The 27,610-nt window shown below is 43.3% G+C and overlaps 1 protein-coding gene across 1 annotated transcript in view; it reads right to left on the bottom strand.

The window, feature by feature from the left end:
* Positions 1 to 1,113: 1,113 nt before the first annotated feature.
* Positions 1,114 to 27,610, bottom strand: part of iglon5 (IgLON family member 5) — a 115,617-nt gene continuing 89,120 nt past the window's right edge. The window contains exons 2-8 of the mRNA XM_084358250.1: positions 26,427 to 26,505; positions 21,700 to 21,932; positions 19,851 to 19,970; positions 13,058 to 13,189; positions 12,650 to 12,770; positions 11,236 to 11,387; positions 1,114 to 8,502 (exon numbers count right to left, since the gene is read on the bottom strand). Coding sequence (XP_084214376.1) covers positions 8,399 to 8,502; positions 11,236 to 11,387; positions 12,650 to 12,770; positions 13,058 to 13,189; positions 19,851 to 19,970; positions 21,700 to 21,932; positions 26,427 to 26,505 — 941 coding nt within the window. The 3' untranslated portion in view covers positions 1,114 to 8,398. The remainder of the gene's footprint in view (positions 8,503 to 11,235; positions 11,388 to 12,649; positions 12,771 to 13,057; positions 13,190 to 19,850; positions 19,971 to 21,699; positions 21,933 to 26,426; positions 26,506 to 27,610) is intronic.

The raw sequence follows: 27,610 nt of genomic DNA, 5'->3' as shown, positions 1-27,610 counted from the left end.
CTCTAAATTGAAACACTACATGGGAACCTCTAAGTGAAACACTTTGATTGCAGTGACTTGAAGGAAGAATTACCTAATGCACCACTTTGTTTTTGTAACAGAAGGAAGTTTAAGGAAGTTGTGACCCAACCTTAACGGTCATGTCCCTTTTTTTTTGACAGAAAACGGTTTAAAATAAGATTGAATCACTGGGCGTGAGCTTCAAATGTCAGGCCTTGGTGAAGAAATCATCTCATTGCGTTTCAGTTTAACGTCGTCCTTTAAAGTGATAATACTTAACAGTACTGGTAAAGGTCATTGTCACCCTTTTAAACCCTCTTATCCGTTGAATACACTCCTTTGTTGCACAGCAGCCTTGTCAAATAGCATATTTAATGTTGCCGTATGGACTAATGCAAAGTCTTGTGTTATTGAATCCTCAGTAAGTGTATTTAATATTCTCATCATTTCACACAAATTGAAAAAGAATACAACTTGATAGCTTTTCCTCTCTTGACTAAATAAATTCATCCTCCCTGGACGGATTTAAACAAAGGGAATACTGTTTAGTTATCACATTTAATTGGAGCAGATTAGCTCCAAATAACCATTATCACTGTGTTTGACAGTAAACGACTAAACATGTGAGGCTGTGTTGAAGCTGAGGATGAGGAGACACAGATGTTAGTCGTTGACAAGAGGAGGACAAGTGGAGAGTTTCCTCTTGTGTGCACGGCCTAGCTACAACCCAGCTAACAATGAATCAAAATGAACCCTGACATACTAGTTAAAAATGACTAATTTTCATATTAATAGTTGGTAATGACTGCAGATCATTTCTATTATGAAGCTATCACCCGCTAATAACATTTATATCATGTGTTGGCAAGTGATTTGATATGAGCCATTTATTCTGACAGAGTCTCATCAAACCAAACATGCAGACGTTTTAATAAAAACAAAAAAAAACACCTTCTCAGATGAACCTGCAAACACAACAACAGCAGAGGCTCTTTGCTCAGCAGGAAGCAAACAGCGAGCTGAAGCAACTCGCCTGACCTCGCCTCCTTTCCAACCGCAGGGGCCGGCGGAGAGAGAGAGCCCCGCTTCCAGCAACAAACCACACACAGTGAGTTCTGTTAAAAACAAAACTGATTTTTATTTTTTTGTCTCCCTCCACTTGATATGATTTTTAACTCCACTTCATGGATTTTGAAAAAAAAAAAAAAAAAAAAAAAAGAAAGAAAGAAAAGGAAAAAAGACACACTCGGAAAAAATAAAAGTCAAAGAAGACAACCAGACGAATCAAAAAAGAAGTACAATCATCGCTTCACAGCACTGAGCATCTGTCAGGGTGGGAGACAAATGTTTTCTTCCTTTCCTCTTATTTTCTTTCTCATTTTTTTTTTTGATCGGTCTCGTGTGTTTACATTGATGAGATCTTGAAGAAAATGTAACAATCGCCTGTAACTCAGGTCTGTGTTATGAATGAAACACACAAAGCCTGCCCTGTGCAGCCCAGACAACAGACACGCACGCTCGCGCACAGATGCACGCGTACCGTTAGATGCTAGAACATGAAGCCCCTTTGAATTACTCGTGCTCGTTACGGAGCTCAATACACACTTGCACATAGACGCACACGCTCGCACACGCACGCACACACACACATACAAACACGCCATTTATATCAGCAGCGGCAGAGTGGGCAAACTGGGGTACTGAGGGGTGGGAGGGCAGAGCTTCTTTCAGGTTATCTCCACATGTGAAGAATTGGACTAAATGTGTGTGTGGAGAGAGAGAGGAGAGAGAATAAGAGTTGAAGAGAGAGAGAGAGAGAGAGATGGGTTCCTCATTCGACACTAACCTAAGCCAACTCATTCCCTCAATTATACACGGTGGGTTCTCTTCTGGTAAAATTTGTTATTAGTTTCCAAATGAGACATTTTCCATTACTCTGCAGCGAGGTCTCCTGCAGTCTGTTCACTCTCATGGCCCTCTCGAGGCACACAGCACATGACCAGCCCCTATCAAACATCCTGTCATGTATCCCAGCCTCCAGCGCACCGCGCACCGTAATAAGACACTTGTATCCCACATCGGTGACTTCACTGCAGCCCGCCATCCCCACCGTCTCATAACTGCAATATAAATCAGCGCAAAAACACCAGTTGGTGCTGTCACATGTGAAAGAAATCCAAGTTTCTCCTGTCAGTTCTCAACACCACAACCAATATTTACCCCCGGCTTGATTGACAGGGAAAATGCCAGGCGTGGGCTGGTGATTCAGAGAGGCCAAGTAATGGGACTCTTTCTATGTTGGAGATGTGAGGTGGGCGACTTAATGACTAGGGGAGACGTGGTGGGCGAGATGCCTCCATTGTGTTGCCTGGTCTGCGCGAACGTTGCCGTCGCTCGACGGACGGAGTGCGACACGCTGTTAATTAGCCAGACGCTGAGTTTCTCAGAGAGGTGAGTGATTGACAAGGCGCCATCTGTGGTCGCGGTGAGGAAGAGGGCGAGGCTGCTGGCTCTGTGGCCCCAACATCTTTGCTGCAAGCTGAGGTTTTAATAATATACAGAACACCTGGACTCTATCTATCTATCTATCTATCTATCTATCTATCTACAGCAATTAAAGAACACTAATCTTGATCTAGACCTCCATGCAAAACACAGATTCCCAAAAAGGAACGCTGTGCAATTCAAAACAGCACAAAGACAACATTTTTAAACCTCATGTACTTTCGTGCCAAATCTCCTTGAAAAGGGGATGGTGGTAAGAATGCTGCCAAGCCAATGACCACTGTTCAAGACAGCGTTTCAACATTAGTAAGTGTGAAACCTCTGTATAGTTTTAATTAGAAAAAAGAGACATTGTCCTTTCTGTGTTTGTGGCAACCAAATGGGATATTTCTTACTAGACGTCGAGACATTTCCAGCCGTGTTTATGTTGAAAGAACCAGGTATTTTTAAGCCTAAACCTGACATTTTTCTCGCCCTAACCAAGTTGTTTTTGTTCCTAAACCTAACAAGACCATAAGCACGGCGTTGTCGCAAAATGAAATTTAAATTTGAAAAGTTTTAACACAATGAAATGTAAAGTTTCCGTATCTGTGGTTTGCAGAAACTTACATTGCCAACATTTATTCTGCTGATTGGGTTAAACACTGTTACCACCTGGGCTTGTACAACTGTTCGTTTGCAAATGTTTGCGTTCTGTTTTGATTGAAGTTTTAAACAGCGGCTCAACTTGTACAGTTACATCTTGCAACTGTCAGATGACTTTTTAATTAACAATGATTCAAACACCTGAAGTGTGCTTCTGCTCAGATGGAGACTTTCCTCATCACACTCCTGTCCAGCATGCTGTATACTAATGCACTCATTAGCTGTGGTAATGGAAAAGTACTGGGCCTTAATAGACTTGCAACATTGACTTTGCCCAAGAGAACTGAATGAGCCTGTAGATAGTTGGTAAACAATGGATAATTAGGATAATGTATGGGAATTAGGCATGCTTTGCCGTAAAGGACGTGAGCAGGGGATTTAGAACAATGATAATCATTCATATGTAATTGTCACTTGTGTAGCGTATCCTTTTGGTGTACTGACTCTGCGCTGCAACGTCTGCATGTCTCTGTCTCACGCTATTAAATTTTAATCCGTCAAATATAATTTCATATAATATTGTACTGCACCCGCACACCTTATCTTTGTGTACTTTGCACCCAGATATAAGCCTCTAGATACACAGTGTCAATAGCTGCTGACACTGGCAACTGCAAAATGATCCCGGTTACGTCTCTGTCGTTACTAATAAAATAAAAATAAAACAGTACAGCACTCAGCGAATTGTGCGTCTCGGAAGCAGGTTTGGTTGACACTATTTTTCGCAGCAAAGCAAACACCAACAAGGACTGACTGAAAGAAAAACAAGCGATTAATTCTTTATTCACTGGATCTGTACCGCAGCTCTGAACACATAGTTTACTGGGCTGACATTACAGCTTGCCCAAATAGTTTCAGAGAAGGGCTTAAAATCGATGTGCAATTAGGGGTGTCTTGTATCAGGCATGATGAATTATGCTCTCTGTTCTAAGGCTGGTCTATAGACACTTGATCAATTCAGCTTCTGGGGACCTGGTAAGGCAGGCCCGGGGAGCAATTGCTCTATTCCAAAGCCATTCAGTCGAATGTATTGATTAACCATTCCATTCTGAATTGAAAGTCTGTCCGGGATCTGTTCTATGGCGGGAGGGTGTCGCAAGAAGGACTACAGCCCGGGCCTGCCACATATAAAACAAAGAGAGCAGTACATTCAAACCTTCTCCGGACTAACTGTACGCTTCTTCTGCTAGTCTACAGTCTTGACTTGAAGCACCATGTTTATTCACTATATCACGGCATCAGTTCGGGAACTGAAGCGTCTGGCCTGACAAACTAAAGAGCCTCATTACCCGACTCTTCTCAGCAAAGGCACAGTGCACCGAAACGGTTAATGTATTGTACAAACCCTATTTCTAAAAAGTCGCTGCACTGACCTGTAAACAAAGAAAGTGCCATTCTGTTACGACTCCATCAGTTCACCTCCTCTCCAGTTATGTAAACCCATTCATTAAATCTTAATTCAAACGGACAAACAAAAGTACAGCTATTAAAGTGCAACGCGACGCTTTGTACTGTAATCTACGTGCTGGATTTGCGAGCTCTAAACAAAAACTTCACGGCACCTTATCAACAAAGATTCTGTAAACAGATCATCATAGCCTCCAGCTACAAGAGCCAATCAACAGTTTCTCATCAGGGTGCGCCAAATGTAATTAGGGGCCGAGCAAACGTCTTGTTTATATCACTGTAAACTCATTGAACCCCAGCTGGGGTGTTATTTATACACTTGAAGTAGGCCAGACTGTGTTTGTGAGCAAGGCTATGGTAATACTATTCATATTACATAGTGGAAACATAAATAGTGCGTGGTACACCTTCCCCCGGGAGCGGCAAAAGTTTGGAAATGCAATATGAGCGCCTGTCTGTCTTCTATCCCCTGAATGGAGAGTTCACTGTCTGGTTAGTGTCATCCCATCTCCCTCTGGCTCTCAGCTTTTGGATTTGCATTGTCAGGGTATCCTCCCACAGGACCGGGTGCTCTCTCAACAGCATCCTCAGCTACCCTCCAACTGTGCACCCACAGGGGGGGTGGGGGGGATCTGCTGCCTCCTTGCCCACACCCTCTCCAGTCCTCCTCTCTCCCACCAGCAGTGTGACACATTTACATACATCATGACTCATAAAAACATGTTCTTTTGCTGTTTGTTTGTCTGTACAAATGCCCACATCGTTTTCATCACCACTCCATGTCAATCAAGTCATATCGCGCCTCCATCCGGACCCCTTTCCCCAGTAATCTGAACACAACATACAATGTTTGCTTGTTTTTTTTTTTTTTTTTTTTCTTTTTCAAAATCCACCCTTACACGAACATTGACGTGCTTTTTTCAAACCCACATTGAGAAACATGACAGTGTGTTATTTTTTTGTCCGTGTTTTGTCTTGTTTTTTTTTTTTTGTGGATGTTTTCTTCTGTTTTTTTTTTTTGTTTTTTTTTTAGTTCTTTTTCTTCATCAAGGACAGATTATGTACATACAGATGTTATATTCCACTGACAAACCCAGTGGGACGCTCACATTGAACGGTGTACAGGATGTGAGTGGGAAACTGAAAACAGAAAAAAAGAAAAAAAAGAAATACAGCATGAAAGACAGATGCTGAGAGGATGAAAATGTGATGGGAGAAAGAGAAAAGAAGCACTGACCAAACGACCTGCTGTTGTGCTTGAAATGGAATCCGTCATTACTTCTGGAGCGACAAGATGCATGCACGAACAGTGTGTGTTCTGCCACACAAGAAAAACCCAACTACATCGCGGATGGCAAGACTTTTTCAGTACAACATGTAGTGTTTTAGAGTAAGGGCCATTTAAACAGAGCTTCACAATCATTTCATAGTACTGTACACAGTAAAAGTACAACAACAGACTTATTTGATATACCTTGTTAATGGTAAATTTTTCAGATATTACACCACAGCTTTAACCATATCTGATACCTCTTGCACAGTAGAGTTAGGGGTTATTGCTGGTTTGAACAAAATCAAACAAAACACATTCAGACAATTGATTCAATACGGAGTTATTCCCCTTTAAGGTCGCAGTAGTCAGGGTTCAGCCAGGGTAAACTCATCTCTCCGTGCAGGCTCGTTATGGCAAATTTGCATATAGTCGCTGCATGTGAGTGGAACAGTGTTTCAGCGGAGAAACGAGTGCCACCGTATTGAAACATGGGCTTACCTCCCACTGTTTGTGCTGTGCAGGGGAACTGGATGGATAATTGTGCCATGGGGGTTTTGTAGTGCCCATGCCTGCATGTCACAGGTACACATTGGAGGCAGCACTGGCGCACCAAGGCGAGGTTGTCCTTGAAGAGGATTCCTGTCAGTGGCAGGATTGAGCTTGATTTATGGGGGCCATCACCAGCTGGCAGGAGGGACAGGTGGAGCCCAGGCTCCTTCACTTAGCCAGCCACAGGTAATGGCTAATTACATCTTTATCTCCCTGCGGTCTGGCCGAACAAGAACCGACTCACGGCCACGACCAGAGACTGACATGGATCCAAATCATTTATCTAGCTGGTCGGAGGGAGACACACACTATGATAAGTGGACAAATATGCTGTAAATGTGTGTGTGTGATGCAGTTAACAGCATGAGAAAAAAAGAGTCCAATACATAAACTGTTACAAATTATAAATTACATCATCATTCACTGCCTCTGGACTCGGATGAAATAATCCCTCAGACCGTTTCAAATGCATTTTTAAAAAGCTTGTCATGGCAAAATAGAGCACATCACTTCGAAAAACTTTACATCTTTTTTTTTTTTGTTTCTTTTTTTTCCATTGTTCAATGTGTGTGACTTCTCAGAGTAAAGTACAAAAATTATTTTCCCCACGCACGGCTCATTACCATCAGATTTTGTTCATTTTTTTTTTTCTCACATGGAATTACTATTCATAGTTATTCAAATACTTATTAACATCATCATCATCTGTACTATTATTAACACCAAAAAAGTAAAAGCAGGTAACCTTGCAGAGTAAAACAGACACAGTGCAGGGAGGGGAGGGGGAGGGAGGGAGGGAGTGTAGGGGAGTATGGACTCACGACAGGAACATTTCTAACCGGTACATGCTATCAACAAGCGACAAAGAGGATGGAGCTGCAGCTTTTGAAACAGAAGATTTTGTTGTCACCGGACAGTCTCTTGCTGCTTCAGAAAACTGGAGCGTAGTCGAGGCTGGTGGGGGGATGTCGTTCTGCGCCGGGCAAACCGGAAGGTCGCCGGCGTGGCCTCTGTACTGCATATATTTACACTGGGGAGGAAGACGGAGGGAGTAGAGGGGAGGGGGTGACACGGAGCAGAGACCACTATAGCGATGCGAGGGGGGGACTAGACAGAGCACATTGAACAGAGGGGCTGTGGAGGGGGCGGGGGGGGGCTGAAAAGGTTTGGGTAGTGAGGGTGTCCACATGCGAAAGCTCAGTATAAACCCCCCAAATTACATAAAGGGGTAGTTAAGACCGACGCCGTCACCACCCACCCTTTTTTTAAATACATTTTGACATCATTCACAGCAGCTTCACTGCTACACAGTTAAAATTAAAAATCCATACATGTGTGTGTGTGTAGGTGTGTGATCAACGGGTGACGCTTCACATGGCCACCAATCGGACAATTTTCAAAAAGGTCACATGACCGCCAGTACCACATTATAACTATAATTTCCATAAATATCCACCATTATATTGTGACTTTATCATTTCCATAAGGCAAACATCGTAGGTGAGTCATTAGTCTATGTAGTATATTACATAAATGATCGTCCAGTTGTTAGATTATCTATTTTCTCATTGATCACCGACACAATAATCATTAATATACACTCTCTATCAACATCAGCCAAGTTGGTAATGATGAGGGGGGAACAAGGAGAGGAGGGGAGGGGGGGGGGGGAGTACCAAGTCAGACAAATCTGCAAGGCATTCTGGGAGACAAATAGAGAGAGACAGACTGTGTGTGTGTGAGTGTGTGAGTGTGTGTGAGAGAGAGGAAGAGATAATGACAATGATTTGACCTCGAAATTGAATTGAGGGTGCTGAGGTTGTGGAAGGGGAGCAATGCGGTTGTGTGTTTTATGCGATGATTCAATGGCTCCTGGATTAATGCATATTATTTTTGTTCACAGTGATGGGTTCGTAATTAAAGAATTTCATTTCCTTCTTCCTTTCCGTAGAGGGGGAGGAGGGGGAGGGAGGGCGGGGCTTTTCCCGGGGACGTTTAGGGACGACTCCAGGTGGATGTCTACACCTTCAGCAGAAGAAACGCAGAGAGGGAAACCCAGACACACACGCCGACGCTCATTCCTGCGTGCAAAGCGGTCCCTCGCCCCTGTATAGCCCCCGGCCCTGGAAGACAGAGTGACCACAATAAGAGAGGAGGAAGAGGGGGAAGGGAAAATATGCACAGTTAAATACAAACGGGAGGCTAGAAGTAAGGGTGTCTCTGTATGTGAAGGCTTGTATACATTTTTAAAGGCATTACAATTCACATAATGAATTCTGAAACCTTGGCATAATTACTGTAGAACTACATTTTCCTTTATTCCAACAGCCTTACACTCATCGCAGCATCTGAAGCCTCGTATCTTTTTATATGCGTCAGGACCCTTTTCGAGCAGTGTACTCATAATAGATAAATATAGAAGGTTGTAACATAGGTAAAAGTCAAGTCTTTTCATAATACTAAGCTGTCTATTCAGTAGAAAGACTTCAATATTCTTGAAATTGGTGCGACCTGACGAGAGAAAAGAGGGAGAAAATGGCTGTAGTATTCCATTTTGCTCAAAAGCAACTAGAAAGAACTGCGCCGCGGCGTTACGTGCTGAGATCAGGGCAATGCTCGGTTTTGGCTCATCCACTTTGAAATAGGAAATAATGTGGTTACTTATTTTACTACAGCTGAACAGTGAAATATGTTTTTGAGAGCATTTGAGGTGAGAAACAGGCAATGCAGTAACAGAATCGTGTTTTATATTTGATCAGCACTGCTTCGTTTTACAGTTTGATGTGAGTTTGGTGAGACGGCTTGTAGCACTTCACAATAAGGACTGGGAGATACTATATTAATGAATGAAGTACTAACTAGTAACGACTGATTAATTACTAATTACTAAATCATATTTTTGCACTTTCAAGTAAGGCGAAACGAATGATTGCTGATTACTTAATTAGTGTTTACTTTAAAGAGTAAGTAATGATTAAGTACTAAGTAATTAATAAGTCTACTTGCTAACTACCCAGTATTGTTTCCCTTTGCATGAGGGTACACAAAAAGATTAACTAATGATTAAGTAATTAGTAATTATGAGTCTATTTGGTAACTAGAGTTCCTAGATGGCCCTCTCTTGACAGGCATACAAAACAGCAGAAGCACAATCTGTAGTTCAAACAACAGCAAAAGCAAAAGTCTGCCGGATTGCGTGAAATGCATCACTTGGCAGACAGTTGTTGGCCAGTGAGAGGGGATTTCTGCTTGCAGGCGACAGTGAGGGAAGTTTACCATTGTTCATTTGCATGTACCGCCTGCATTATGAGGATACCGAAGAAAGTTTCCCTTTGACATGTTGTAAATCTTCAAGGTGGACATTTTAACTTGCCAAACACAGGTCAGCAGATAACATTTATGATGGCTCCATTGTTACATGTGCCAGAGTTCAGAGCCACTAGACCTTGGAACTGGAACACCTACATGGAATTGAATGTGTATTAATGCTTCGGTAGAAGTTACACCCGTGTTTGACAAGTCTAAACGTCCACTGTGAGAAGTCTTCTGAACAATATGATTCAGTGTGTTTACTTGGCTAATCTCAGGTTACAAAAGCCATTAAATGCTGTAGCGATAACTTGAGAATTGTTCTCCAGAAAGCAAAACAAAACTCAATACCATTCAATGTACAATCAAGAATATTGTATTTGGGACACAAAATTACACTTTGATTGAAAGGACAAGTGCAAGAAAACCTTAATAAACCCTCTCTCTTGCTGTTTGGTGCCATTATTCAGTCTAGTAGATTTCCAAAATCTAACCTGGTGGCTCATAATCTGACAGTGTAGTACAGGCTGCCAATGGTCTCAGTAATGGCTTCGTTGGTAGAGGGTAATTACAATAATAAGCCAATTTTGATGTGATAGTGGGTTGTTGATGTTAAAACGCTACATGTGGCACCTTTGAAAATGGTGAACAAAAGAGGTACAAAAGCAGGGAAACAAAGTCAGGGGAGGCAACGACAGTGAGGGACAGCGCTTGAATAGAAATGCCACAAAAGTATCCGATTATGAGCCGATTTTTCGTGCCTGGTCCAGAACAGAATGGGGGTTTGTTGTGTTCTAATGATGGCAGGAGGAGATTAGGAAGGAAAGAGGAGGCAGAAGGACAGATGATGGAGAGATAGGCTGACAGAGGAGGCAGCGGTGGTGGAAAAAAGAGAGCAGGAAGATGTATGGGTCTGACGGGGGAGTGAGTCATTGAAGGGAGACTGGCCGAGATAATGGGTAAAGGAATGAAAGAAGAAAGGGGATAGATGAAGGACTCACTTAAGATGGTAATGCCGAATGCACTAAAGGGGGAGGAGGGGGGGGGGGTGACGGGAAATGGAAGGGTAGGAAATCGCTCATTGGGGACAGTTAATGTGAATTGGGCTTGGAGTGAAATGACAACTTCTTGCGTAACGGGACGGAGCAGAGCAACGGTCTGTGTGTGTGCATGCAGCAATGTGTATGGACGAGAGATGGAGGGTGAGAGCGCGGACGAATGAGAGAGAGAGGGAAACGGTAATATAGGCAAGCAAAGCTTTAATGGGGCGGAGAATAACGAAAATGGGGAGAAGGAGGGAGGAGAGGGCTGAGAAAATGCTGTGCTGTGTGCAGAGCTGAAATGAGATAGGGGGAAGAGGGAAAAACAGTGTGTCAGTGCATATGCATCGTTTTGTGTTGGCGTGTCACATCTGTTCAAACTCCCGCACGTTGATTGATAGCCACGTGGGATAAAAGTGAGCGTACTTTGTGGAAGCTCGCGTTTGCGTACAAGTGTAAACTGTGCATTGTGTGCATGCACCTGCATGTACTTGTGTATTAACTTACGAAACAGCAGCATGCTAGCGTTGGAAGCCCCCAGACGGTTCGAGGCAAAGCAGGTGTAGTTTCCAAAGTGTTTCTCCGTCACATTAGTGAAGAGCAACAGCGAGCGCGTCTTCTCGTTTTTGATCCTCAGGGTGTTGTCACTCTCCACCGGCCTGGGTGGTAGCGGCGGTGGTGTAAAAGCGGAGGAAGGAAGCGGGAAGGGAAAGAGAAGAAGAGTGTGACAAAAAAAAAAGAGAGATAACATCACACCTGGTGACTCAGCTCGCATAAGAGGCGTTTTTTTTCTCCGTCCCTCCAGAGACAACCACGCAACACAGTCCCCCCCCACCTCCACACATCAGCTCGTCTCACCTTGTACTAATAGTGAAATCTAACAGTCCATAAATAAGAGAGACCTCCTGCTGGGGCCCATTATACTCTATTAACAGCTATCTCTGGCTGGCAAAAGCTTGTCTAAGTACTTGTGCGTCTTGCTTTGCCTGATGCCAAATCACCCTCACTCCGCTATGCTCTCTGGGACCTTTTTCAAACTCGGAAGGACAGATTATGTGTAGGTAATAGAGAGCAAATAGACTTCCAACAAGCCAATATTTCTCCGGAGATGGCAAAAACATACATGATTATCTTAAACCAATACTCGTGTCAGAGGTTAGGCGAATGGACGGCGGCCAAGACTGCGTCTGCTGCATGCCGGCTGAATCTAAAAATGCTGTTTGTGTGCAAAAAAATGACTTTGCTTTTTGGGATCATTTTTTCTAAAGATATCTGTTCACACTGAAATGCCAAAACAATAATCTCCTCCTCGTCCTCTTTTGGTTGGCAAGCAACAAATTATCTAAGAAGACGGATGCTTAATCTGCTGAGCCTCAGCTGGTTAAATCTCTGTTCCCTTCATTTCGCTGTGATTATCACCTGCTGTATGCTGTGTTTTAATATCACTGAACTTACAATTTAACTGTTCTCATTAACGTAATTTGTTTTTGTTGTCTGACAACTATTAAAAAAACAAGTGGTGTGACTGATGCTTTCAAATGCTACATGTTAACACTGTTATTTCCGTGCTGCTGCACTGAGACGCTAAACAATAAATGTCACATATCAAAATTGCCGGTTAATGCCAGCACCTATGTGATCGGCTCGACTGACATTTAAAATGAGTGGGTTAGAGGAAGAATTGCGTTCTACAGTTAACACTACAGCCTCCAACTGTGTCTAAGCAGATTTACATGATTGCTTCAAAAGCTCAGTTTTCCACATCAACACTGACGCAAAAGGCCAATGTTTTGGCTTTTTTTGGCATCTTTATGTGTAAAAAACATCTGCTTTATGATGGAGAAAAACATGTGGTTTAGATTTAGCTGGTAGAGATCGTCCAGAAAACACAAAACAGTGCTGAACTCTTTGTTGGTCTCACCTGTGGTCATCCCTGTACCACTCAAAGGAAGCTGGTGGGACCGCCATGGCTTCACAGCGCAAGATGGCTGTCTTACCCAAATGGGCCGGCATGTTCTTCATGTCTGTGATCATGGGAGGGTCTGTCGGAGGAAACGAGGGAGGAAAGAAAGGACAAAGAGAAGGAGAAAATTCAGCAATTAGTACACATCTCTCTCTGCGGAGAAGTCGAGTCAGGTCAGCACAGAGCTGCAGACAAGGTTGAAACCCCCCCTCCCTCCCGGAGAAAACAAAATTAAGATGCATGAATTCATACATAATAATGCATCTACAGTATCATTAATGCATCGCTGTGCTGTAACACGGGAGGTATGGTGTGAGTTGAGTTATCACCCTGGAGCTGGTGTCGGGTGCAGAGAGGAATACTTACAGTTGACCGTGACCTTGACCTTGCGCTGATCAGGCGGAGCCACTCCATTGTTGGTGATGCATTCATAGTCCTCGGCCTGCTGCCTCTTAATCTCTGTGATGTCGAGGAACTCCCCCTCACTCACCAGCCCATCTATTGACACAAGGCAGATGTCATGGTTCACTATATATCAAATGCGAGGACACTCAGGCTACTGATTAAGAATGACTACTTGAGATTCAGCTGTAGGTGGACCGACACTCAACTGGACAATTACCTTTGCAAGACGAACATTAAGCAGGACACGTTGGTGAATACTTTTTATGCCATTAAGAGACGCTATGACATAATGTTAACAGAGCGGAGCAGCAGTCAGCAGTAACGAACAAGACCAGCTGACAACCGCTAACAAGCTAACAAACACACACCGTAGCATTCAACATGTTAAACAAAACTCTGGGAACAGTAAAACAGACAGAGCACCAAGTTATTTTCTTCACCACAGAGTCCTATGTTCCCAATATCATATGTTCCCAAGGTCCTATGTTCTCAGAGTCCTGTGTTCCCAGGGTCCTATGTTCCAAAGATCCTTTGTTCCCAAGGCATTATGTTCCCAGGGCACTATGTTCCCAAGGCATTATGTTCCCAGGGCACTATGTTCCCAAGGCATTATGTTCCCAGGGCACTATGTTCCAAAGGTCCTTTGTTCCCAAGGCACTATGTTCCCAGGGCGCTACGTTCCCAAGGTCTTATGTTATCAGGATTCTATGTTCCCAGGTCCCTGTGTTTCCAAGGCCATATGTTCCCAAGGCAATACATTCCCAAGGGTCCTATGTTCCAAAGGTCCTATGTTCCCAGAGTCCTATGTTCCCAGGGCAGGGAACCAGTTCAAGCAATGTTGCTTATGCAATCAACACAAACTTGTCTATGACCAGTTTATGTTGGGTTCATATTTGTATCACAGCCCGAACTGGTTCCTTCAGTAAAATGACGGGTAAGAAGGTGAATGTTCGTATAGATGCAAATAAGTAAACATGATTTGACAGCAGTGACACCATTACTTTTATAGCGTCGGGGGAAATTGTAAGCTTTACTTTCAAGCAGTAGATACACCAGGGGGTGACGGCTTGCTCACTACATTTCGTAGTGAGAAGAATATTTGGCTGTTATTTGATGTTGACAAACTCCCAGGTGCCCCCAAAACCAAATTAGTCAGTCTCACACTTTTCGCTTTTTTCCGCAGGCGACAAACAGCCACAGAATCTCTTCAGAGCGGAGTCGTAGGGACGGGCTACAAGTTATTGCTCCTTCATGTGAGGGAATAGATGTTGGGGTTATTATTGGATCGACAGAGAGAGAGAGAGAGAAGAAGAAGAATGAGAGTGCATCCCCTCCTCCCTGTAAGTCTTAGCAGCCAGCTGTCTCACAGTCTCCAAAACCATTAGGCCTTTTTTTTCTCCCCTTTACCCCATTAAAGAAGTCAGACAGTGGAACACGACATAATATATAATCTCACCACTAACAAGGAAATCCAGCTCTTAAATTGCAGCTCACTTTTCCCTTTCAAAGCCCCCCCAAACATCCACACAACCACTGTCAATCAGTGGACCTTTACTTCCCCTCACAAACACACAGACGGCTCCTGAGCACATTTGTGAGCAACACCGACGCAAACACACACACACACAAAAAGACACTAAACGCCATGATTATTCCTGTCAGAGATTAGCGCGGCGGTTCTAATTGAAGATTATACTGGAGGATTATTAGTGCGGCTACTGAGCTGGAGACGATTATTTGCAGCTGCTGCGGCAGAGGCTGAGCAGCGAGCGACAAGCGCGGTGATGGCTGCCTGTGCCACCCGAGCGAGTGCGGGCGGGCGCCCGAGTGATGGGGTGGGGTGGGTGCGATGTTATTCACTCATTCCATTAGTCTAATAAATACAGCTCTCTTGTGACATCTCTGTCAAGCAGGCAGAGCACCCAACTTTGCCAGAGGGGGGGAAGCTGTGAAGGCGTAGAGGGGGGGAAAAAGGGGAGTGAAAGATAGAATCAGACAACTAGCACTGCAGAAATTACACACAAGGCTGTTACAGATGACTTCCAAGAAATAAAAAGGACAAAGAAAATAAAAAACGAGAGCAAGTGAGTGCTAGAGAGCGCATTACAGACACAGAGAGCGGTAATTTGTAAGAGATACCGAGCAGCAGAGTGAAAGAGATACACAGATATAAAGATAGAGGAAACAGAGAGAAACAGCAACATAAAGAGGGAAACGCAGAGATGTCAAGAGGGGTATTTGATGTGTGTCGGTTCTTTCATGGACTTTTCATCCCCAGCACCTGTGTGTGATGTAATATGACAGTGCAAAGCAGCCATCTCACTCTCTCTTTTTTCCCTCGCTCGCCATCCCTAGAGATCTCTGGACCAGCATCGCACACCTCTCTCTACTTTGGTGGAAGATCATATCTGACTGGAGCCGGCCCCTGGCACTCCTACAATGGCCTGTAAAATACAGCTCCATCAACCACTTATGGCTTTTGAAGGAGCCTGACTCCTGACCACCAGAGATAGTTGGATTGCACCTGAGAGGAGACGGGGTGTATGAATAAAAAGGGGGAAAAGGGATCAGGGGTTCCAGTCTGCCCTACAGTGAAACCATGCTCTATTTCCCTGGCAGCACTTTGAGCCTGACCAGATCATCAGGGCACTTGATTTCTCAGCTCCTTTTATCCATTTTCCATTACAAAAACTACCATCAAGGCAGAGAGGTCTGATGCTGGGTTAAAACAGAAGAATGGACCGGCCGACAGACTGTAAAACGTGTCATTTGTAAAGGAGTAAAGGTCTGAAATGTGTGTCAGTTCAGCTAAATGAACAGCAGAATGTTAACAGGGAGGCCAGTGTGCCCTGGTGATCCTCACACATGCTTTAAATTACTCCTTTTATCCAAGGAGTTTATTTCACATTTCGTGGAGCCTGACCAATACTTTTTTTGAGGGTGATACTTACAGTATATATCAAATATAATGATATATTACATTTTCTTATTGTCAAAAAATTCCTATGGAAAAAAAGAAAAACATTGAATTTATCCTTCTGATATTTGATACATCTAATGTTTTGTTCCCGAAGTCCAATGTTCCCAGAGTTGTATATTCCCAGGGTCTTGTGTTCCCAGTGCCCTATGTTCCAAGCCCCTATGTTCCCAGGTCCAATATTCCAAAGGCACTATGTTCCTCAGTTCGTATCTTCCAAATGCCCTATTTTTCCAGGTTCCAATGTTCCCAGGGTTCGATGTTCCCAGGCCCTTTAGTTCCCAAGGTCCTATGTTCCCAAAGCCCTAAGTTCCAAGGGTCCTATGTTCCCAATGTCTCTGAGAACATAGGGCCTCAGCAAAAAAGGACCTTGGGAACATATGATCTGGGAACAGAGTGCATTAGGAACATAGTGTCAGAGGAACATAGCACTCTGGGGACATAGTACACTGGGAAAATAGGGTCTCAGCAAAGAAGAACCTTGGGAACATAGGATATGGGAATAGTGTCCCATCTTTCCAGGGTCCCATGTTCTTAGGCCCTATGTTCCCCTATTGAACATTCTGATAGCAAACATTAACCCTCCTATTGTGTTACCTATGGGGAACATAGGACCTAGATAAGATTTATGTCTTTTGTATGAACACATGGGTTTGGGGCTGACAGCCAACGAGGGGATAGGATGTGTTTATAACAACAAAAATATGGAATATTTCTTGCCTTAACCTTAATCATAAGCAGATAAATGTTTCTGATGAAAACAGGAGCCCCTACATTTGTTTATCTGAGAATTGCTTACTGAGTGGGACATTTTTCCAGTTGAAAAATAAATTGTCAGTGTCTTTGGCAACACTGCTACTCCACCTGTTGACCGGATGCCTTCACACTTTCCTGCCTTTTCCAATCATCTGATTTCCACACCCAAACTGCACACCTGCTGTTCATTCTCTCATCGAGTCACACCTGTCCCTCATCAGCCCCACACAGCATTAAGTATAGCCACACACAAACACTCATCCTCTGCCAGATCATCAGTGCCAGCTTCTGGTCCTTACTGCTGATGATTTCTTGTTTTTGCCTGCCTGTTTCCTTTTTGGATTTGTTTGCATACACAGTTAACCTGTTGCCAACTTTTTCTTTCCCTTTTCAGTTCAGTACCTGCACTGTTTTTTTTTTATTTCAGCTCCTGGATCCACACAACACATACCAGTAATGTGACAACTCCCAAAGCATTTAAACAATCTCAAAATCATAAACCTCCTGCCGAATGTGTATGTGCTTATCATCGTATGACTTTTTTTTAGTGAAAAACACATTACTCCTCCTTTCCAGCATCACTAGCATTCATTCATTCATGCTTAGCCTGTGTGCCTCTGTGTGTTTTTAACGGATGGGATGTCAAATGATAAGGCTTTGATGCGCTGGTGTATTTAACTGAATGAGACACAATGCCTGTATGTCTCTGAGTGGGTCAGCAGATGGATGCCAGTGACGGTGAATGGGTGCGACAGATTGTATCTTTGCCGTGGTGAAGATGAAGGAGGCGGCAGCATCCCTATCTGGTTGTGAGTGGGGACTCTTGTAACTATGTGGACCAGTTGCACAGGGGTCTAAGACTTCTAACAGATCTCTGTCTGGTGCACCTCCTCCTGTCCCACCACCTCCTGACGCACACACATTTTCCACGTACACTCTCCTCCTCAACCCCCCTCTCCCTGCAGTTTCTCTATGCAGTTTCTGAGTAATGGGGACAGATGGCTGGCAGCTTCTTGCTGTTTCTTTGGGCTCGTCCTACACCCCCCCCCACTTTCTCCGCCGCCCCTGGTCTCCTGCAAGTGATGGCTCGGTTGCAGAGACTCCCACAGAATAGCAATGCGGCCCCTATCTCTCTCTCTGCAAGCTGAGGGGTTACGAGGGGAGAGAGGGGGAGGCAGTGTGAGATGGCGGGGGCGGTAAGAGAGGGAGGATTACTGCTGACAGAGGAGAAATGCTGTAGGCTTGCAAGTGAGGACAACTGCACAGAGTTTGTGATGTAAGGTTGTGTGTGTGTGTGTTTGCTGCAGGTGTGCGTCCATGCATGCTTTCCTCTGCTCCTCTCCCGCCTGTCCCTGCCTGAGGTACTGTACTGTGTGGACTCACAAACACAAACTGCGCAGAGAAGGACACTGCATGCACAGCAGGCTAACCCAGGGACATACAGAGGAGAGACAAGGAGGAACAGACCTCTGAGCAAGCCTAAAGCTGTCTGTAAGTACAGCAGTACAATATACAGTAGGTTGCGCATTTATTGGCCTCACAGTATAATTACATCATGTCGAGTAGTTGTTCACACTGACCTATTTATTAACGCTGTCTCTGCTATGCATTTGATTTCCTTCGCTGCTGCTGTAGTCAAGCTACAGCTGAGCCGATACCGTTTGTGTGATAGAAATGCTCTCACCGTGACTTTACTGACACTGACTCAGTGCCAGCTTCACAAAGAGCCCATTATCTGACTTTCAAAACACTTTGAAGCCTTAAAAAAGACAATCCTTGCTCTGTTACATCTCTGTGAAAAAGATCAACCTAAGATATTTTGAAACTTCTTGGCACGCTCATCCCCCACATCACACACAACCACCAGAGCTGATGTCTCACCAACAAATTCACAAACTGTAAAAGCTGACGTGACTTTACTTAAAAAGTAAAAAGCAAAGAGGAAAGTGATTACCAAGTAGAATAGATTAATAATCTTAAGTTGTTTAAACTTTTTAGCTCGCAGTGCTTAAATTCAATGGTCTACTTTACTTGTTAATTCTGAGGTAATCCGTTTAAATCAAAGTCACCTTTGAAAATCTACAGTGCAGAGCTCCTGCAGTGTGCACGCAATTTATCCCTGTCAATGGAAAAACACAAACAAAAAGCAGTCCCATTATCTTCCAAAGCACCACATCACACAATATAGACAATATGCTAACTTGTCTCCAAAAAAAAAACAGCTTGCACCTGTATTCAGTGTTGCCATTGTATTAGAAAACAGCATAAGTTAAAGAGACAAGCATTCTCTGCTTAAATGCCAACAATTACTGTATTAAAACACACTCAGGAATATTGAGTCATAGCACAGTGCATGGCAATTTTCTTTATGTGCCAGACAGATGACACAAAACTACCATTACAGCTCTAATAAAACTTAAAACCACACAGTCCCCAGAGGCCATGTAATGGTTATTTGGCTGACTTTGGACATCAGTGCTGACAAAAATGGGAACAGATAGCGAATAAATGCTGTGCTGATCAAATCATGTTTTTGATTCCATCCATCAAGCTGTGTATCCCGACCACCGCGAACCAGTTCTGATTCAATGCACCAGCGGAAGCTAAAAATAGCTGATTTAATGCCAAAAGTGGCTGTTAGGCGTCAGTTGGCATCGTGATGCCGGTTGACAGGGTGGATGAAGACAGATGCTGATGATTACAGGTGGCGCAGTGGGGATAATTATGTATAATGTGTGGTTATTTGGGACAAAACATTGGGACACAGGGAAAATACGGGACCATGAATTTAAGATGGGGACAGACTAAACAGCTGGGTTTAAGAATGATGACACGGGGATGGGGGATAAAGACGTGGACACGAGCTGAATGCTGATAAGCCTTTAGGATGGACGGAGGGGGGGGAAAAAAAAAAACACCGAACAGGGTTGGGGATGAATGTGAAGACAGGGAGATAAAGGTGAAGCTGTGAACACGAGATCTCTGGATCTGAAGACAAGCAAACATGAAGGGGTAGCTTACATTTCTGGTCTTTCCAGGTGACGGTGGGCTCAGGCCGACCCACTGCGAGACAGTACAGGTTTACATTCTCTCCCTCGTTCACCGACACGTTTTTGGAGATGTTGACGATTCTGGCCGGCACTGGAAAAAAAAAAAGATCACGCTATTAAAATATGACCTCGAAATCTCCTTTTTTTACTTCATGAATTATTGATGAGGTACGACCGTACAGCCTATTAAGGTGTTTAAAGTATGATGCAAATCCCTGCACCTAAGACAGACAGGCAATCAGTTGATTAATGATCTGTGCCCGAGTGCTTACTGGACTGTGCAACAATATGCTTGACCATCTACTTAAAATGCGCTGAATTCTAAACGGCTGCAAATGGGCATTAAAATCTCCGTCTCTTGACATCTAATCTAATTTGATCTTTAAAAAAAGGACATCTGTAGAAGCAGTAATCTGAATTTCTCCTACTACTTTGGAAGTGAAGGACCACCCTTGAACAACGTTTTTGCCCCAAACTCACAAAGTATTGGAGCTATGCATGTAGTTAGTTTGATAACAAGATGGCCCTTGAATTTAAATGGCCCATTATCATTGTTTTTAATGAGCTTGGCCCTGAGATGGCTTTTTCTTTTTTTTTTCCAGAGACATCTTCCGAGGATCCTACTTTTCTCTATCTTGCTGGAGTTGAATACTTGCAGCGATAAAGCACAGATTGGAGTGGCGGTGAAGCTGCGCCGGCTTGATGCACTGACTTGAGGGTGTAATTATTTTGTGTGATATCAAGCTAGGGCTGAAATTGCAGGCAACTTGGAATTAGGTATGTATGGTCATCTGTGCCAAGCGTTGGACCCTGCAGACAAAGAGTGTTTGTTTGGCTGCAATGTGATGTGAAAACTCTGTTAGTAAGCCACTAGCATTGTCTCTGCCACCTGTGAGCTGTGAGCCAGGCCTCGAGTTTTCGTTCCAGCAGAATGTACCTAATATATCCTGTTAAAAGTTTTCAGTTTCACTTCGCCGCTGATGAATAACTTAAATCTGAGCTACGCACCGTCCAAAATATGCATAAAAATTGACACATGCAGGAGGAAAAGGTCTGAGATCCATCCTCTGGGCAGTCCTGCGCCAAATACACCGTGTCACTCAGGATCAGTCAGACTCTCACTCACTTAGCTGCTGACTTGATGACTGAGCCGCAGTCGTGGTCCTGCACTGTCAGTTATTTAGTCAGCCAGTTGGACAGCCCCCCTGTGTGCCTCCATCTCCTCCGCACACATCCTCATCCATCCGATCTGCCCAACTTTCTGTTTTATTAAGACAAGTAACTCTAACTGGCCACACGGAAATATCAAATGGGTTTGGACTGCGCCTTTTTGCTGCGACCGACTCGGTGGTTATCCGTCACCTGCACTCGGCTTGCTTTGCAAATGAGCCAGATGAGCTCTCAAGACACAATCGAGTAATGACATTTTTGATGCAACCACAAATACTGACTTTAAATACTCAAACACCGCATAAACATTAACCACTAAGTTGTCTATCATATATTCAAGCATATATTTAAGCACGATTTAACAGAAAAGAAACGTCACCGTGGAAAATCTTAAACGCTTCCTCTGATGTCGAACCTCAATCACTCCTAATAGACAGCACCAGACTCCCATGAATGACGAAATGCATAATTAAGCCATTAAGCGGCTGTTTTTATCCGAGGCTGCTTACAGTTTCACGGGCGCACACATATTTCTTTTGCAGGCGCAGTGGCAATCAAATCTGCAGACTCTGGGTATATTAAGGAAATGAGACAGCACTGGATACAGTAAACACAGCAGATTTGTATTATTTCTCAGCTCAGCTGCTTACCTTGAACGATGAGGTAGACATGGGCGATGCGCGGCTTGTTATTGGCCTGGAAGGTGCAGGTGTAGGGCCCCTCGTCGGTTACTTGCACCTTGTCGATGTGGATGGAGAAGTCGCTGTTGTTGCTGTTGGCCAGCGTCACGCGCTTGTCCAGCGACCACTTGTCCGTCCCCGTGAACAGGATGTTGGAGCGGTTCAGCCAGGCCTTGTGGGTCACCTCCTCGTCGATCCGACACCTGTGAGAAGACAGGAAGTGATCAATAGGTAAGAGGCAACCGCAATTAGGCGTTCTTGTGATATTTCGTCTCTGCGTTTGAGCTGCAACAATTAGTCGAAAGGAAATTGCCCACTATTTCGATAATCGATTAATCGTTTCAGTCATTTTTCAAGCAAAAATGTCAAACGTTTGTTGGTTCCTGCTTCTAAAATGAGAGGATTTGCTGCTTTTCTTGGTCATTCATGATAGTAAATGAAGAGTCTTTAGGGTTTTGGCTGTTGATTGGAAAAGAAGAAGCAATTTAAAGCCAATCCAGGCACTCCAAAAAAATAAATATCAAGGAAAAGGGGGGAGCCTTTACCTTTTTTACATCCTTTTAGGGTATTATATTACAGTATATTATGTATATGGGTGTCTATTTTGTATATTGTAATCATGTAAACATTTATCTCTTGTTAACTCACTGCTTCATGAACTTGAATTTCTTACAGCTGGTATGTCATTATCTCGGTCATGTGAATGCCTCCTTTTGGCTCTGGCCACTATATCGCTGGGGCCACATGCTGTTGTTTGCTTGGTGCCCTGATGGTTGAAACATGTTGGCTTTTTTAATGATTGCCCTTTTAATAACTGAGCAGTGACAATTGAGGCTTTTTAATATTTCCATCCTCGTTTCTTGATATTTCTCTAGTGTCTGGATTGTCTCTGGAATCTCCCTTTTCTCCCGTTTTCCAACAGCACCTGACATTAGTTTTGCCTGCATTATGTTAAATAAAAAAAAAATGTGTTAAATACATTTTAAAGCAATTAAAACCCTTTGGATTCTAGGATTGTACTTAGCATTTTTCACAACTTTTTGACATTATACAAGTAAATGATTAAACGTGAAAGCATTTGGCAGATTAATCCATAATGAAAATAGTCTTAAGTTGCAGCCCTGCTCTACACTCTTTGATTCAGGAGTTTCTTCTACCTGTCTGTAACACTGTACAAGCAACTACGTCATTCTTGTTACACAGCAGGAGAGAAAAATGGGTCATATTATAGCTACAGAGAACTCAACAGCTTGCGAGCGAAGCGGGTTACTTTGTTTTTGTCTGTCAGTAAATGAATGCAGTCCAAGATTATACAATTCAAGTCCAAAGGTATGTTGACTGGCCATTAAAACTGGCTGTAAACTCTTAAAGTAAATGGCACGACATGGGAAAATGTGTAGAAATTACAGCCGGTATCAGAAAGCGAAACACTGTAATGGTGTGATGATTAAAGCCCAGTTAATCGCAAGTGTTGTTCCAAAAAGATGTGACATGCTTCAAACCATGGCCCCAAGGTGTGATTCAGTTCATGTCTTGGCCACTAGATGTCCTTACCCTGCTTCAACTCGCTGCGAGGACATGCCTCTGTCGTCCTCATGTTTAATTGATATGACCTGGATAGATATCACTGTTGAGGTATATCTCAGATCACCTGCCAAGTCAGTAGCAGTGACACCACAAAGCATAACAACCAGTGCAGGTAAGCTTGGAAGTCTTTAACAAAGCGGCTACAAGGCACAAGGCTGATGTTCAGCTTGACACAGGACCTGAGGGGCCAAACCTCTCCTGACAGCTCAGGAAGTAAAGAAAAGAAGAAGGCATTTTTATTTTTTATTTTGATTAGGTTTGGTTTGTGGCTGCTGGGCTTAAATAAAGAGACAATATAGAGAGGAATCCCACCACAAAAATTCATTATCTGTTTACAAACGCTCTATTAATCTATTTTTAAAATTAATCACTTCTCCACTGATGATGTTGCTACAGGACTGCAAGCCCAGAGGAAATGAGCACCATAATAGCATCAAATGTGCCTCGTCTTAATGGCCCGCATCAAAGACAACACAACAGCCTTGTCTCAAGCATAACACAAGTATTTGTGCCACTTGGGCAAAAGTGATTTTACATAAAAATGGAGTGTATTTATAAAGCTCTTTAGTCTTTTGTTTGTCAGCTGTGGGCCGTGGAATGCAGACTAAACTTAAAAATCTGATTATGAAATACGCCGTCATATCTCTACTGATGAAGTGATAAAGGCAGTTCTGTGCTGTCAAATCACTTACAGAATAAAAAGCAGATTGCGAGTACAGTTTGAAGCAGTGGTTTCCAGCCCGGGGATGGGATGCCCCAAGTGGCTGCGACGCAAACCCGAGGGTTCGCGAGATGGTTAAAGGGAGAGCAAAGCAGGAAAACATGATGAAACTTGATTTTGATTTTTTAAATGTTTTTTTTGTTTTTTTTTCAGTTGTAATTAAGTTATTTCAGTTATTTCGGAAAATGCCGCAATGTCATTTTGCCGTAAAGCTCCAAATGTGTTTTGTCGACAACAAAACTTCACCTGACTTTCCATCGGCATGGTGGTGAGTAGATATTGAATGAATTTTCATTTTTGGTGAACAATTCCCTTAATGCAATCATTTTTTGGGCTGTAAGTTACTGGGTCTTGTTCCCTCTTCTAAAAAGTATTCAGATAAAACAAAGTCAGAGGGAATAATCAGCCTCTGGTTGAATTATCCAGCCACAAGTAGTGGTTAAGTTTTTACCACTGAGAGGAAAACGTTTAAGCCGAGGGTCTGATGATCTGGCTGAAATAAATCAGGCAACAAGCTGATTCTAAATTTAGGGGTCTAGGGCTGCAACTAACAATTATTTTTATTGTTGATTAGTCTGCCAATTATGCTGTAAAAAAAAAATGGTGAAAAATGTTGTTTAGTGTTTCCCAAAGCCCAATATGACGTCCTCAAATCTCTTGATTTGTCCACAATGCAAATATATTCAGTTCATTGTCATAGAAGAGGCAAGAAACCATAAAATATTCACATTTAAGAATCAGAGAATTTAAACTTTTTTTTCTTGAGAATGTTCTCAAACTCAGTGATCGATTCTCAAAATAGGTGGTGAAACATTTAATAGTTGACAAGAAATGAATTAGTGAATTGTTGCAGCTTCGGTCTGGTCAGAGTCAGAGTGGACAAAGCACAACCAAGAATCTATACAGAACAACACATCCCGACCTTGCACTGGATAGTGTGCAGGTGCATATACAGTACGTTGATGTGTGTGTGTTGAGGGGGCAGATGGATATAAATCCACGAGTGTGGACGTGTATGTGCAGAGATGTTTGCATGTAATTAAATATGAATTGAGACTCCAGGCGAGGTAAAAAATCCATATGTTTGTGCAGTTGTGCAATAACACAAAGCTACATTTTCTTTCTTGGAATGGAAACTGAGATCTGAACACAACCACATGATGAGGTCCTAACTTCTGTACACAAAGGAAATGGATTGAGCCTTGTTAGGCTCAATCCATTTCCTATGTGTACAGAAGTTAGGACACAGAAGATCTGAAAGTTAATACAGAATAATTATTATATTAAAACATATTAAATGTGATTATCTCAGGATTTAATGATCTATGTAAGTCGTGAGAGCAGACGCCACTGAAACAAGAAAGAGACGTTTGTAATGTAAAACTACTGTGAAAGAATAAAAGATGAAGCTGACAGCGCAGTTTTTTACCTCCCAGGTGTGTGCAGCTTTAGAGTTTTAGCTGTGAAAAAATACACAGATGAATTCTGGAGAGTTGACGTCACGGCGGCATCAATAGAGTCGCTTCAGGCTACACGTCTCGATGACATTATAGATCAGCATCCCGCTCCTTTGATTTCCAACTTTGAGGGAGACTTGTTGATGTTAACAAATATTGACAGAACTGTTCTTGACTTCAGGAAAACATGTTTGTTTCCACTCTTCTTTCAAGGGAAAAACGGACTAAAAGAGGAATTTGTTCAGCGATATGGAGAGGTGCAGGCTTAAAGCTGATGAAAGTTATGTTGACTTGGATTTTTTTTTTTCTTTTTCTTTTTTTTGCACAGCATGTCCAGGTCACATCCACACAAGGGGGGGAAAAAAGCAAGCTGGCTGTTTTTCTGCTTCGCTGGGGAAAGCTATGATTTCTACTTTTATCACTCAGTTAAGCAGGTGCTGGTGGAGGCAGAGGGAAAGTACACCCACCGGACCGACCTGTGCATCGTGATTGTTACATCTGAGCCAAAGAAAAGGGTGAATTTAGGGCTGCACAATTTGGATTTCTGCCGATATCCAATATGCAGATATTTCCCAACTCGTTTTTGGCTGATTGCTGATGCTGACAGCGATGTACGCACATACCTTCCACCTACCAGAAGTGTTCATTTCAGCCTGATACTGGTATTTTAACGCCCTGTTCAGCCGATACCGATATTATCGTGCATCCCCAGGTGACTGCAGACAGACGTGATGACTTAAGCTACACCTGACAGGTATTATCATTCAATTAGCTTTAGGATAGACGGAGATGGAAAATATGGCACAATGTGGGATGCGTAATTGAAGTTATGTGACAGAGAATTGGCAATTAAAGCTGCATGGCAGGTGGGGGGGGAAAACAAACATGTTTTTCATGTAATTAGTAGGTGCAGGTGTAGGATCAAGAGTTACCTCAAAATGACGCTTTCTCCTTCCAGCACTGTAATGTTGTCCGGCAGGTGTCCGAATTCTGCTGCGTGCACACTGGACCCTGCCAAGAGAAATGACAGAGGAGACCAATGAGAATCCAACAATGGTACCAGACGCCCCTCTGGTGTTCATCAATCTCAGGTCGGGTTGCTCCGTGATCGACTACCTCACCGTATCGGCTCGGGCGGGGATGTGCTCTGCGTCCCTGCTTACTTATTTCTGACGGGAAAGTAATAAATATACTCAACAAAAGAGTCACAACGTCTGCACTGACCCCCATACTTGAATAATGATTTGGTTTTACCCTGCATTCTGGTGGGGTGCGCGTTCATTGAACAGCACTGATAATGAGCCAAGGGAAGAGGATTCACGCGGAGCTGCCGGAGCGTGAAATGAAGGGACAGCAACGGTAACAGAAGGGATGCTCATCCTGCCTACCAATACACACACACACACACACACACACACTTGGAGAACAGAGGCACACGTTCATAAAAGCACAAACACATACAAGAACAGACTCACATCCTGAGAGCCATTAGTTGAAGAGGAACACTGCATCTGTGAGATGTGTTTGAGACAGGTGAGAAAAAAAACAGTCAAAGTCATCTTTGTGAGCTCGCTCGGACTGCAAACAAAGAAAAATCGAAGACCTTATATGCTGCCAGTGATATTGCCCACTGAGGCAGACTGCTCCCCACTAAGACACCTGGCTCTGTCCATCTAAACTCTGCCAAATCACAGCACGACACCAGGTACCTCAGCTTGTGTCCTCCCTCTATCTCCAACAATCGCTTTCTCCCCTCTCCCTGCAAGATGACCTCAATATCTCAATAGGCTGCTGCTGTGGTCTAGCCGAGAGGTTTAATAAATGGTGACTTTATGAAACGAGGCAGCTGCAGCGAGGAGCTAAGAAGCACCTCTGGGTTTGTTAAATAGCCGCGCAAAGTCAAAGACATGTTAGGCGAGCGGATTGGGAGTTTGCTTAGAGATGAGCCCCAAAACGATGGCAGTGCACCACTTAAAGGACTCGAAGTGTGCCAGGGATTGTGGGTTTTTAAATGAAAGGGGAGCCTATGTGGAATCACGGGTTGATTACAAAGAATAATGAGAGAGGCTTCAGAATTATAATGAACATCATGGATTGCTAATCAAAAGATTTTCAA

This window comes from Pagrus pagrus (genome assembly GCF_965226575.1).
Source record: "Pagrus pagrus genome assembly, chromosome: 7".
Classification (NCBI taxonomy): domain Eukaryota; kingdom Metazoa; phylum Chordata; class Actinopteri; order Spariformes; family Sparidae; genus Pagrus; species Pagrus pagrus.
This window is presented reverse-complemented; position numbering and strand designations above follow the sequence as displayed.